We start from the raw sequence: 13,053 nt of genomic DNA, 5'->3' as shown, positions 1-13,053 counted from the left end.
CAAAAGGAACCATCATCGTGGTTATTATTATTGTTATTATGAAAAGAAGCAACCATGAATCAATGTAAAGCTTCATCGATCAAAGTTACACAGGAAGTTACATCACAGTGGGTTTGAGCAACAGAAACATCTTCTGAATGAAGGAGGGGGTTCAACATTAGACTTCTTTCATTTCAGTTCTGATACATAATCAGTACTATATTTGCCAAAATAAAATGTGGCCTTTTTGTATAGAAACATGTATAAATTATTATTTTAGTCTAATTCAGTGAGGATCTCCTCATGTCCTCCGGGTCAACTGCAGCCAATTCTGTTACGAGGACAAGTTGTAGACATCCTCTGGTCTGAGTCAACCTGACGGCAAGAACAACAGTCTACACCAGTGTTTATATATACACATCAGTGTGTGTGTGTGTGTGTGTGTACATCAATGTCTTATTTCTTCAAAGGTGCAGCTTTTTTTTCACCATGCCGCTATTGCTTGATTCTCATGTTAAAAAAAGCAGAGACGTCTCTGTACACACCCTGAGCCTAAATTAATATTTGTGTTAAGTTCATTAACTTTCTTGTTTTACTTTTCAAATAGTGGCTGGCTGCCGAATGGCTCATAAACCCTATCTCCTCAAAGTTAGTCTAGGGACATGGACCAAACAAAAAATAAAGTACATGTTAAATACAATTTTCTAAAATATGGTCTCTGTCATTTTAGATAATACTTATTGCACTGGATTGTGATATTTGATCTGCGGTTATTTCCACTGTAACATAATAAAGACACATTTTTTTTATACCAAAGTTGTTTTATTGTTGCATTCCCACAGTCAGCGATCATACAGACATATCAATGCTCATGCTGGTTTATTATACTGGTTGGTTAATAGCAGTTAATCGTACGCAATGGAGCTAGTCGGAGGTCATTAGTTCTGTAATTTTGCCCGTTAACTCTGGAAACATTGGTAAAATGCCTTTTCTTCATGTTTAAAATGAAAAAAGGACATTGGGCTGAATGTGAAGCTTTGTTTTAACAAATAGCCACATATGAAAACAGAAATTCTCTTTGACAAGGTAAAAACAAGGTTTTGGCGACTATAAAGAAAAAATAAAGTTCATCATGGAAGCCTGACAGAGAAACGTCCACCTATGAAATCTGTTGCTATTTGGCATCAAAACAACATGTGGTCAATGAAGTGGTCCTGTTGGATTATCCAAATCCCGGAAAATTGTGCGTCGTCTGATTTCTTTTTTGCTGTCAAATTTCCGTTTCGATTGTCAAAATGAACACGCACGGTCTCAAACATAATTCAAAGACTTTTTGTTAGATTGTTAGAATTTTGCTATTTTAACATCCACAGCAATGAGTCTAAATTAATTTGTAACAAACACATTTGTAACAAACTGTGATGTTCAAATCTAAAGTAGAGTTTCTCTTTTCTGGTCAAACGAGGGTGACTCCTATTTTAGGAAACACAGGTTACTGGTCGATAGTAGAATAGATATAGAAGTAAAGATATGTTCAGGCTGAAGCAGCTGAGCAGCAAATAGACATTAAAGTCTATGAGTCTATAGTAAAGTCTATAATAAGGCTACGGTGGTAAAGCTATGTTAAAGTGAATATCATTCATAAAGATAGTTTCAAGAATTTAGTTCAACACCCAAAGTGCAAAGTATTGATACCTGATTAATAAAGCTAAACAGAGCCGCACACACTGTTAGTGCAGAGTGTCACCATGGCAACGAGTGGTTATTAAAACAAATATTGCATGAAATCAAGTTTTCTGTTACGCTTTTTGACACGTTCGGCTCTCAGCAGATCAGTGTCTTTCTACTGTTACTATGGCAACAATAATTAAATCTGGTGACACGGTGAAACTGTTGTGTGTTTGTTTGTGTGTGTGTGTGTGTGTGGCTCCATGATTTTTTTGACACGCAAGTGCACACGTGATCTGCATAGATGGCGTGGAAGCAGCAGAAGGAATAAATCTATAATCTCCACTATTATCTGAGAGAATAATATGATTATCAAACTGATAAAAAAAAGACAGGAAACTGGAGTGTTTTCCCCTGGCACCCCGATTGGCTGACAGCTGTATCCTGCCTTGTGATTGGCTAAGACTCCAGTAAAAACTTCAGGTTGATCCCTTAAGAGTGCTCGACTTTATGAGTTGGGGCGGCAGAGTAGAGGGTTGGTGTTGGTCCGAGCCTGGAATGAAATCTGCTTCATGGGCGATGTGGGGATTACAGGCAGGTCAAGGTTGGGGTCGTGTTGGGGTTTATGATTTGTCTGCAGCTTTAGGTTTGGGTGGATCAAGGCCTCTCATCTTGAAATAAGAGACAAGCTGGTTGGGGACCTCAGCGAGGACGGACTTAGCCAGAGCCTCCTTGGGAGCCTGAGGAGACGGAGAGAGACAGAGAGATGAGACGTTAGTGTCCAGGTGGATTTTGTTGTGGTTTTTAATAACTTCCAAGTCTTTTTTTAATCTGATCTAAAGTTCAGCTTCACTCTTCAACTTGCTGGATCTGATTCTGACAGTTGAAGCTGTGACTCTCAGTCGGTTCTTCTCACAGGAGATCGAACCCATTCACCAAAGTTACATAGAACAGACGTTCAGGGTGAGGAGTGGGAATGAAAGAGGAAACATTCTCCATGTTCACACTCAATCAACCATCAAACTCTTTTAAATGAAGCAGATTTATTTTTGTGTTGCTTTGATCCTGTTAACACACACAGACAGGGCCTTACGTCTTTGAACTGTCTGTACGGGACAAACTGAACGATGTCCCTGGCGACTGCCTCCCCCACCGTTGACCTCAGAACACCGTCGTCTCCATCCAGGAGCTCCATGGCCTTAAAGTCCGCTGGCCCCACCCCCACAATGATGATTGACAGCGGCAGACGTGACGCCCGTACGATGGCGTCCCGGGTCTGGTCAAGGTCGGTGATCTCACCGTCAGTGAGGATGAGGAGGACAAAGTATTGCTGCAGAGAGACACAGACTTAAGTAAGAGGCTGAGTGTGTGTTTCTGGTTTATTTCATTGTGTGTTCTTGTGCGTCTCCTCACAGAGGCATTGTTGGCCTGTGCGCCGCTGGTGGCGATGGAGGCGACGTGGTTGATGAGGGGAGAAAAGTTTGTGGGTCCAGACAGTCTGAGCTGAGGTAAAGCCTTCCTGTAGGCGTCAATGATCCCCTCGACACCTGAGACACAGAGGAAAAGCAGTGAGGACGAACAGATCTAGATTTGTTTGGGTGAAATAATCCTGATAAATGTGAAAATAGAAAACAGGCTATTAGCAGTGCTTTACACGCCATCTGCTGGTCAAACAACCAACTACACATGGCAGTCAAGACAGAAAGGCCTTTATTAAAGTGACTATCATAAGACAAAGATTTGTTTAAAACTACTTACAACCAAATAAGTTACTTTTTCTACAGAACAAGAACTATTATTTTAGCTTGAGTAAGATTTTGAATGGCGGATGTGTGTACCTTGGCAGTACGGGTTAGTGGGGTTGAAGTTGAGCGCAAACTCGTGGTGGGCCGCCTGCAAGAAAAACAACAACAACTCATTAGACATGACAATCGATATACGCTCTACTCCGATTGGCTCTTCAGAAAAATTAGGTTATTCCAATTTTCATATTTTCTTAAAGCTCAGTTCAAGCAAATTGCACAATTAAACAAATAAAACCATTTCAGAACAATGTCACACTTGAGAAACCAATTTAAGTCACAGAGAGCAACGTTGTGATTGGTTGGTTAGAGAGCTGACCTGAAAGTCTGGAGGAAGTTTGGCTCCGAAACCAAATGCTGGGAAGAGTTTATCACTAAGACAGGAAACACAGAATAACCACCGTTATTTACCGTCACAAAAATGAAAGCACTTTTTCTTCTGGTTCTGAAAGTTCACAGCTCAGAGTTTATGGTTGATGCGGGGGAATTAAACGATTCAGAATTACTGCGAAGAGAGTTTCAGATGTGGGAATTTAAGATGTGGAGTTTAAGGTTAAGGATGCAGACAGCAAGGTGGAGGGTTCAGGCTGTGAGGTGTAGAGTTTAGGTTTGATTGTAGGAACTGAGGTCTAGGTGTATTCATGTATACATTTAAAGGTGTGGGGTTTAGTGTGCAGAACCTGTATTAACATGTGTTGGATGTGTGGTTTCAGGTGTAGAGCGTAGGAATTAGGGTTTAAGAATTGAGATCTAGGTCACAGAGTTGAGGTTGTAAACAAAAACAAGGATGTGGGTTATAGGATTTAGTGTAGGGTCTGTGTAGTTGTTGTGTTATGTGTGAGCATGTACTCACGTGTCGTAGTCCTGGACCACCAGACCCACAGACCACAGAGCCGACAGGTACTGGTTCAGCCCGTCTGGACTCATGTAGTGGAGAGAGTTGGGCGAGCGAGGATCCCCATTAGAGCCGGTGAAGTCGACTCCCACCTAAAAATAATCATTCATTCATTATCAAACTAAATAGTTAACATATTAATCAATAAATTAATGTGGTAGAAAGACAACTTATAAACTGGGTAATCATACAACAGTTCACAAGGATTCAAAGACTACATCTCTTAATCTAAAGAAAAGAAAACAACATATTGTGAGTTACAGTGAGTGTGATTCATGGATTAAAATACAACATCTGACATGTGCGTGTGTTCACTGGTGCAGACGTACGGTGAAATTGATCTGGCAGCCGCCCATCACGTAGTCCAGGAAGGTGTACTGAGTTATCAGCTGTAAACACACACACAAACACAGAGGCAAAGTTCAGCATCAAAATCTGAGCTGCATGGCTTCCAAAGCAGCAACCTGCAGGGAACTCTGGGTAATGCAGTCCCTACCTTGCAGTTCTTCACAGAGACGACTCCAGAGTTCTTGTAGCTCTTCTTCTTCTTCTGTTTGTCCGGGTGGATGCAGTCAAATTCCACCTGGGGAGCACATCACACAGTTTGATGACCTCTCTGATCAGCCGGCTGACGACTGAAGCCATTCTTATAATCAGTGATCTCACCGGTGCTTTCTGCAGCTCTGAGACTTTGGTGGTGAAAGAACCGATCAGATCGTGAGATCCATCGCTGTCGTGATCGGAGCAATCCACCTGCAGGAGGAGCAGATTTATCGTTGAAGATTTTGATTGGTTGTTGTGATTGAAGGTGCATTCTGATTTGGATGGTTTGAATAGAGGAATCTGATTGGTTGAACCTTCAGTGGTCTGTCGAGGTCACTGCAGCAGAACGTTTGCAGAGGAATGCAGAACTTCTTCCAGCTGGGATTTAGATTGTTCTTCACCACCTGAAAACAAACAAACACAAATCATCAATTTCACCATGAACTTCATTGCAATGACATCATCCTCTCTCTATGTGTGTGTGTGTGTGTGTGTCTACCTCTGTTCTGTGGACCAGCTGCCACTTTCCATCGTCTCCTTTTTTGGAAAACTCCAGGAATGGATCAGACTTGCCAAACGTGTCCTGAACAGACAAAAGAAAAAATACTGCCATCTCATTCACTGTGAAGAAGTGAGCGGGGGAACATCTGGTGTAACACAGTACTGAAGAGGTGGAGGTGACGGAGATGAAGGTTAATAAAGAAGGTGAAGACAATGAGGAAGAGGAGCAGAATTACCTTCTTGTCCAGGTTTTTAGCCTCCAGCTCCAACTGAATGGCTCTGTTGTCTTTTATCTCCTCTGCTGTGACCTACACACACACGGTTATTTGATATTTACATTAATCTGTGTACTGTTGAGGTCATCACAGTCTCTACATCAGTACAAAGGAAATTTGTATTTATGCCAATAATAATTAATTGGTACACACCGTGATGGTTCCTTTCCCTGCAGGTTTGCCTTTCTTCAGCTGCAGAGGTCTGCTCACACTTTTACTGGAAACGATCTGAAACACAGAGGAGACCTTTTTAGCCGTATCCATGACAACAGACTGCCATCCTGCATCATAACTGTGGTGACAGAGGTAAAAGGGCTTTGGATAAAAGCACGTTATTAACATAGCCCATCAAATACACAGACAGTTTCGTGATTACACTGTTAGTCCAGCAGAGGGAAGTGTGGACTTTATAACACTTAGAGAACCTGATCAACAGAATCATCGTTGTGTAACTAATCTCCCAACTTTAAAGGAAATCTGCCAAACCAGCTTATGTGAAACCTGCAGCGTCAGTGTTTCCTGCAGAGACCGTTACACAAACTGCTCCATCATGACATCTTCACACAAAAAACAGCTCAACCAATGACAGCAGGAGCTCACACTACACTAACCCTGACTCAACATTACACGTACGTCATGTTTATGGCTGCCAGTGTACTTAGCAGAGTTACATGTTGTATTTTTAATTGGCTGCATTGTAGAAATTGGTCATGTGCATTACAGAAATTTGGTGAAATCTGTGGTTATCAATACAAAGTGATGGTCCTAGATGTACCAGACTCGATGAAATAAGGTTTATCAACATTATTCTTTTGCATCTCTGTTGTTAACTTAGCCCAAGCTACCAATCAGCCATGGGTGGATGTGTCTTACAATGTGATCTAAGACTATTTAACATTGGCGACCACAGATCTTACCACATTTCCGTCATGGCCATCAAACTACATCCAGACAGTTCAAAGCCACACAGTGTAAAGAAGCTGTACACATATTCTGATCTGGTGCATACCTGTCCCAGTGTCAACTCGACACCACCCAGATAGTCATCATCGCTGAGGTCAGAGGAGGAGTTGTCGATGTCGTACACCCCCAACTTCAGATTCTGAACCGTCTCAAAGTGATAATCCAGCCTGAGACGCTGACTGAAGGACGGACTGGAGGTGTTGTTCAACCTCTCAGTTCGACCCAGCTGAAACAGAGCGATGAGGTTTTTATTAAATCTTATATTAAATCAAAAATATTAAGACCCACGTATGACTGTGGAGTTACCTCAGTCCATTTGTCTCCTCCTGTGCCCTGCAGCAGCACACACAGAGGGTCAGACTTCGATCCGACATCTTTATCCAGCAGGTTCGAGCAGGTGATGCTCAGCTCCACCTTCGAGACACAGTCCTTCGCCATCTGAGAAGGAAGAGAGAAATGTTTGGATCAGGATTGAGGAGAGACTTCGGTCGCACTACAGACGGAACAGTCGCTCGCATTGAAACATTCTGTGACGGAAAAGCAAACAGTTTCAGTGGTTGAATAACCGATCAAAATACAGAAATGAAATATAAACCAAGTAGATTCTGCGAGTAGAGCCAAGGCCCAACAGTCCTTAAATCCAACCAAGCAACAGCAAAATACACACACACTCAAATATCAGTCCTCCAAACATGCCTGGTTTTTGTCATCAAGATCCATGAATTATTACATGAGAAATCAGTGGAAATGTTGAAAAACCCCTGATCTTGCAATGTAAGCAGGGTGAAAAACACAACCTCCTTGGCAGAGGAGACTATTTCAAATCTTATCAACAGGAAGAAAAACAAAATGCAATAACTGCAATAAATCTCCTTTGTTCTCTGCAGAGAGTTTCAGGCAGATAAACATCAGCTACGTCCAAAATGACTCACACATAACTTAACAGTACGAGTTGTAAACTATATTTACAGTTAACATAAAAAAAATGTGCTTTTACTTCCCGTTTTATCCCAACAAGAAATTACGCAAGTGCCTATGTTAACAAATGGGTATTTCATCAGTGCATTGCAGGAGATAGTTCATCGACGACGTACGGAAAAATCAAGTGTTAAAGATAAAGATGCCCGAGGTGTTTGCTGTTGACATAACATTTTGCATTTTACAAGTATTAAGTCACAGTAAGGAGCCAGCTGAGCCGCATATTTCTTGACTGAATCCAAACAAAACCTTGTGAGGATTCTTTAAACTTCAACCTGCGTAAAAACAATTGACAGCATCATTGTTACTTCACTGACGCACGACAGCAATAAAACCAAAAAGAAGCTGTAGTGAAGTGGAAAATATCCATATCCACACACAGGAGTTCTGCTGACAGGCTCTTTTAACTATTAACATATCTATCATGTTAATTTACACAGAATTTACATTATGTTGTGTCACACACACTCTGCTCTCTGTCTGTTGAGATAAGTGTCTGACAATTTATCTTCTCCACGTGCAAAGGAAGATACAGATATTCAAAACACACACTAACAAACTGACAGAAACACAGCTCGTCTAACAGCCGCTGTAAACCAGGACTGGTCTCTGTCTGTATGAAGTTATGGTGAATAAAACTTGCATAAGAAGACATGATGGAGTCACTGGTGTTTATGTTTCAATAAAAACTAGAAAGGCTCCACTAAGGCCCAACAGCAACATAATGAAAACACATTTAAAATTCACTTTTCAATCTGCACCAGATTCAGCACACGTATAGAAATTAATCCTCAAAACGTATAAACCGATTTTTTCCATCGAGATCCATGAATTATTCTCTGAGGAGTCAACAGAGATACATTTGGATCTACATTAAAATTCCTCTCTGACCCACACCACATTTTTCCACCAAGATGTATGGTCATCTGTCTGGTAGTGTTTGCACAACCCTGCTCAACAACAGACCAACAACAGACAAACAATTTGATTAAAAACCTGTAATGGAGATGAGATATTTCTAAAAACCTAAGAGAATAAGTACTTTAAAGTTACTTTATACTTTTTATTTCCCAACATGTATTCAGTCGCTATGGTTACCAGTTACTTATGGCTTTCAGTCAGTGATTAATTCTTCCTTCTACAGATTCAGAGGCAGACTCATGATGTTGGTGGTTCAAATCCCATCAGCTCCTGTGTCCATGAGCAATAAACTACTTTAGGTCGAAACGAGCTTTCAGCAAACCATAAGCACCCTTCATATAAGAGTTCTCACCGGAAGTCCCACTTCCTACTGAAAGTTTTGTGAGCTGAGCTGCCACTGGTTTATGAAGTGAACTGAGTGAGAAGCCCCTGAAGGCAACACCAGCATTGTCTGAAGCTGTTAAACCAGTCAGTCAGTTTAACCAAAACCCCACTGTTCTCTCTCACGTTTGTACTTCTGTCTTAGTGAGGACACTCGCCCCTTTACCCGAACCCTCCAAACTACATGTCTCACCATTACCCTAACCGAAACCTGAGTCTTACCCTAGAACAAAGTGTTAACCCTCAAACAGCCCGTTGAAAAAGTGAGGACCGGTCAATATGTCAGGAACTCACTCACACATTCTCTTATCTCACACTCACACACACACACACACACACACAATCTCTCTCTTAAAACACACACATTCTCTCTTAAAAACACATTTTCTCTCTCTCTCACGCACACACATATACCTCTCTCTTACACACAACACACACCACACTCTCTCTCTCTCTCACAAACAAACACTCTTAAAAACACACTCTCTTACAAACTCTCTCTCTCTCTCTCTCTCACACGCACACGCACACACACCCTCTCTCACACCCACCCACCCACGCACACAATCTCTCTCTCACACTAACACTCTCTCTCTCTCACACTAACACACACCACAACACATTCATTGTCTCTCTATATAAACTTTATTTATCACCTCTTCTGATTCGCGGTGTTTGATCTCTTCAACCCGCAGGAACGCGCAGCAGGGCGGGGAACACGCACAGTCACCGACCGGGACAGGAAGCGACCCCTCTTCACTCAGTAAACACAGCTGCGGGGGAACCGACTCCCCGATTCTCCGTTCAACTACAGACACAGAACAACAGCAGCGGGAACGTCTCGTTTCTCTGGAACCGACGAACAAAACGGACGTCTGTCTCTCTACAGCAGCTTCGACCAACAGGGAGCGGCACTCGCACTCTGATTGGTCAAGCGGTTGCAAAAGCGCGCTCTGATTGGACCACACGACTGTCGATCAGCCCCCTGTGTTCAGCGCCACCGGATGACGTCTGTAGCTCTTTCCGACCAGACTCTTTCAAATTAAAAGCAGCGTCACAATAAACCGACCGAAACAAAGCAAAGCATTTTCTAACAGCAGAACTGAATGCGATGAATCATCCTGTAGCAGGTGGTTTGCTACCATGAGAAAGAGACACGGCAGTTTATCAAAGTCGATTATCATTAATAAACAACATATAAAAACATAAGATAATCCTTTATTTATCCCACAAAAGGGGAGAATTGGCAATATTACAGCAGCAAGAGTCAAAAATAGGCATCAAGTAAGTAATAGGTCAAATGCAATACTTAGGTGTATGGATAAAAGTATGGCATTTTTGGTATTTCTAATATCATAGGAATTGTATTGTCATTATAATCTCAATGTATGTGTCTCAAGTCTGAGCTGCAATTTAGCATCACAAAAGCCAGACTAGAAATTATTATTTTGTATTAGGAGGTAGGGAGGCTGCAACCACATTTGCAAAAACAAAGGCCACTGGTGTCTCTTACGCTTAAAACACCAGTAAGGCTGCAAATTATTTAATAACCTGCTGTATTAAGAATGCCGCCTACGAAGCAAATGGAGCCACAAAGCCTTAAAGGCCATAACTAAAAGAGGAGAGCACAAAACCAAGAGATGAGAGGAAGAGAAAGGGCCCAAAGAAAGTACTATGTACCAGACTGCTCAGTCTCAAATCAATGGTCCTTCTGGTCTATCATATTGGTCCTGTAAAACACTAAAAAAATCTAAAGGGCTGAAAGCAATTGTTCTTATTCAAGGTATTCAGGTTTTATAAATGTTCAGCTCAATGACACGACACAAGGAATAATATGATTTACAGTCTTGTGCAGAACTGGGTGTATTTAGACAAATTATTAATATCCACTGCAGCTATAAAAGGTACAGTAGTACCTATACGATAGATGAGTCTATACCACAGACCAGCAGCAGTGTTTGGACATTTTAATTGGTGCATTACAAAGCAAAACTACTTGCACTGTGTTCAATTTAGACACTTTGCCAGCCTTGTCTGTAAATCTTTCACATTCACTAAATAGAATTTAGTATATTCTTTATCCATTTTACTTGATACGACTGATTTTAATATATTTCTTGGTAAAAGGAATTATTTAATACCACATACTGCCACTTCAAAACTTTGACCAAAAAACAGCTTTCAGCTTCAACTATATCTCCTGGCATACGTCAGTAGATTTAGTTTGTTTCTTTGTTATGGAGATGGTTAAAGCTGAGAACAAGTGGTGGCACATGCTTTGGATAAAAACTGACAATATCTGCTGAGGAAGACTGTGACATGGGGTTGAAATCTCCAGAAAAGGCAAGTATGTGAACTTTTAGCTACTAATCTTGTCAAACTACTGTTCTCAAAGTTAAGAATGAATTTCCACACGCTCTTCAAGACTGATTAAATTGTGTAATTCTGTGATGTTGAAAAGCAGAAACTAAAGGCGACTGCAGCAGAACTGTGTCTGATAAACTTTATCCACTGGGATAAAACAGGAAAGTCAGAAGTTCAATTGAAAACAGTTCAGGCAGAGGAGAAACTGAATAAACTGAACACAGCAAGAGCCAGAATCCTCACAAAGAACCATGAAGTTTAATTTTATTCATCCTTTGCAGCAGAGGAGTCAGAAAAAGCTGCTGAGCGCCAGCCAATAGAAAAACCAGCACATTTTAATTTAATGTGGAATCCTGTAACACACATACACATACATACATACACACACACGCACGCACACACACACACACACACTTAATTTGAAGTTATAGTGAAGGTGACAGACATTCCAAAGACCCCAAATCTGTGAGACTGAATTTTGGGGGAATGATGCAGCCTTTGGTCTGAATAACATCATATAGCTTCAATGAAGAACCAGAACAAGCTTCTAAACAATACAGGTAACATTATTACAGGCTAAAATCTATGTACCATCTACAGGCTAACATGTATGTACCATCTACTGACCGCTAACTACAGGCTAACATGTTTGTACCATCTACTGACTGCTAACTACAGGCTAACATGTTTGTACCATCTACAAGCCACAAGCTAACATCTCTGAACCATCTACTGACTGCTAACTACAGGCTAATATCTATGAACCATCTACAAGACACAGGATAACATGTATGTACCATCTACAGGCTGTTAACCACAGGCTAACATCCATCCTACTAACATTTATGTACACAACAGACCAACTACAGGCTAACGTCTGTATACTATCTACAAACAACTAACATCTACAAACCCTTTACAGGCCGCAAGCTACAGGCTTACACCGATGTACCATCTATAGGCCACTAACTATAGGATAACATTATACATGCACAATCTACAGACCACTGACATCTATGAACCTCCTACAGACCGCTAACTACAGACCAACATCCTAGACCATCGGCCACTACCTGATGATTAAAACTACAATGACACTATCCACTATGCTACAAACTAATACGTACCATTTGCATGCCACCATCTAGTGTTACAAACTAGGTGGCAAATGAATGCCTCCACCTGCAGACCACCATCATCTCCAGACTACCATCCAAACTAATATGTACCACCTACTGATAAAATACAACAACCAACAGGCCTTTATTTAAAATGTACACACAACCATCAACCAATCATTTGTATAATATCTACATGCTGTCATCTACCTTATCAACACCATCTACATGTAACATAAGTGACAATCAACTTAGCACTACCACCTCTATAGGCGATGATTCAATTAACATTCAAAGTTTACCGTTACCATCGATCTACAAGGTATCATACAGCGAGTCATCACTGTGAAGGATTGAATCCCTTTAAGGTGGATCTAAGATTGTTGATGATTGTCCACAGGCTACAACTTAACATTTACAGCTCTTCAATAGACTGCATCATTTCTCTCGTCTTCTAAATGGACCATCTTTATGTCTGTCACTCACCTTTAAGTCCTGCTTTCTGTCTATTGATCAGGAGGAGGGGGGCCTCAGCTGGTGATTAACAGGTCGGTGTCAGTAATTCATCAATGACCTCTCTACAACTTCTGCAGACCTGCATCCAAGTCTTTCCGAATTTTTCTTTACTTTAACACTTTTCTTTTCCACACGCACGCACGCCCAGG

At 41.2% G+C, this 13,053-nt stretch overlaps 1 protein-coding gene across 1 annotated transcript; it reads right to left on the bottom strand.

Moving 5' to 3' along the window:
- Positions 1-779: 779 nt before the first annotated feature.
- On the bottom strand, positions 780-9,827 carry cpne1 (copine I). The gene is made up of 16 exons (XM_035151168.2): positions 9,563-9,827; positions 6,933-7,064; positions 6,673-6,852; positions 5,817-5,891; positions 5,625-5,696; positions 5,387-5,470; positions 5,202-5,291; positions 5,011-5,097; positions 4,841-4,927; positions 4,674-4,733; positions 4,303-4,436; positions 3,769-3,823; positions 3,486-3,540; positions 3,061-3,194; positions 2,741-2,977; positions 780-2,387 (listed from the first exon to the last, which is right to left on the bottom strand). The coding sequence occupies exons 2-16, from the start codon at positions 7,062-7,064 to the stop codon at positions 2,271-2,273; spliced, it is 1,599 nt and encodes a 532-aa protein (XP_035007059.1). The 5' UTR covers positions 9,563-9,827; the 3' UTR covers positions 780-2,270.
- Between the last annotated feature and the right edge of the window lie 3,226 nt (positions 9,828-13,053).

This window comes from Hippoglossus stenolepis, chromosome 3 (genome assembly GCF_022539355.2).
Source record: "Hippoglossus stenolepis isolate QCI-W04-F060 chromosome 3, HSTE1.2, whole genome shotgun sequence".
In the NCBI taxonomy this organism is placed as follows: Eukaryota; Metazoa; Chordata; class Actinopteri; order Pleuronectiformes; family Pleuronectidae; genus Hippoglossus; species Hippoglossus stenolepis.
The sequence above is the reverse complement of the archived record's forward strand: the minus strand, read 5'-3'. Positions and strand labels throughout refer to the sequence as shown.

Bases quoted from the DNA above. Each gene is read 5' to 3' on its own strand.
- cpne1 (XM_035151168.2), bottom strand. From the start codon at position 7,064: ATGGCGAAGGACTGTGTCTCGAAGGTGGAGCTGAGCATCACCTGCTCG. The intron at 4,928-5,010 runs GTGAGATCACTG...TGTGCTCCCCAG, and splicing joins CAGAGCTGCAGAAAGCACCG to GTGGAATTTGACTGCATCCA. The intron at 4,734-4,840 runs GTAGGGACTGCA...GTGTGTTTACAG, and splicing joins TCTCTGTGAAGAACTGCAAG to CTGATAACTCAGTACACCTT.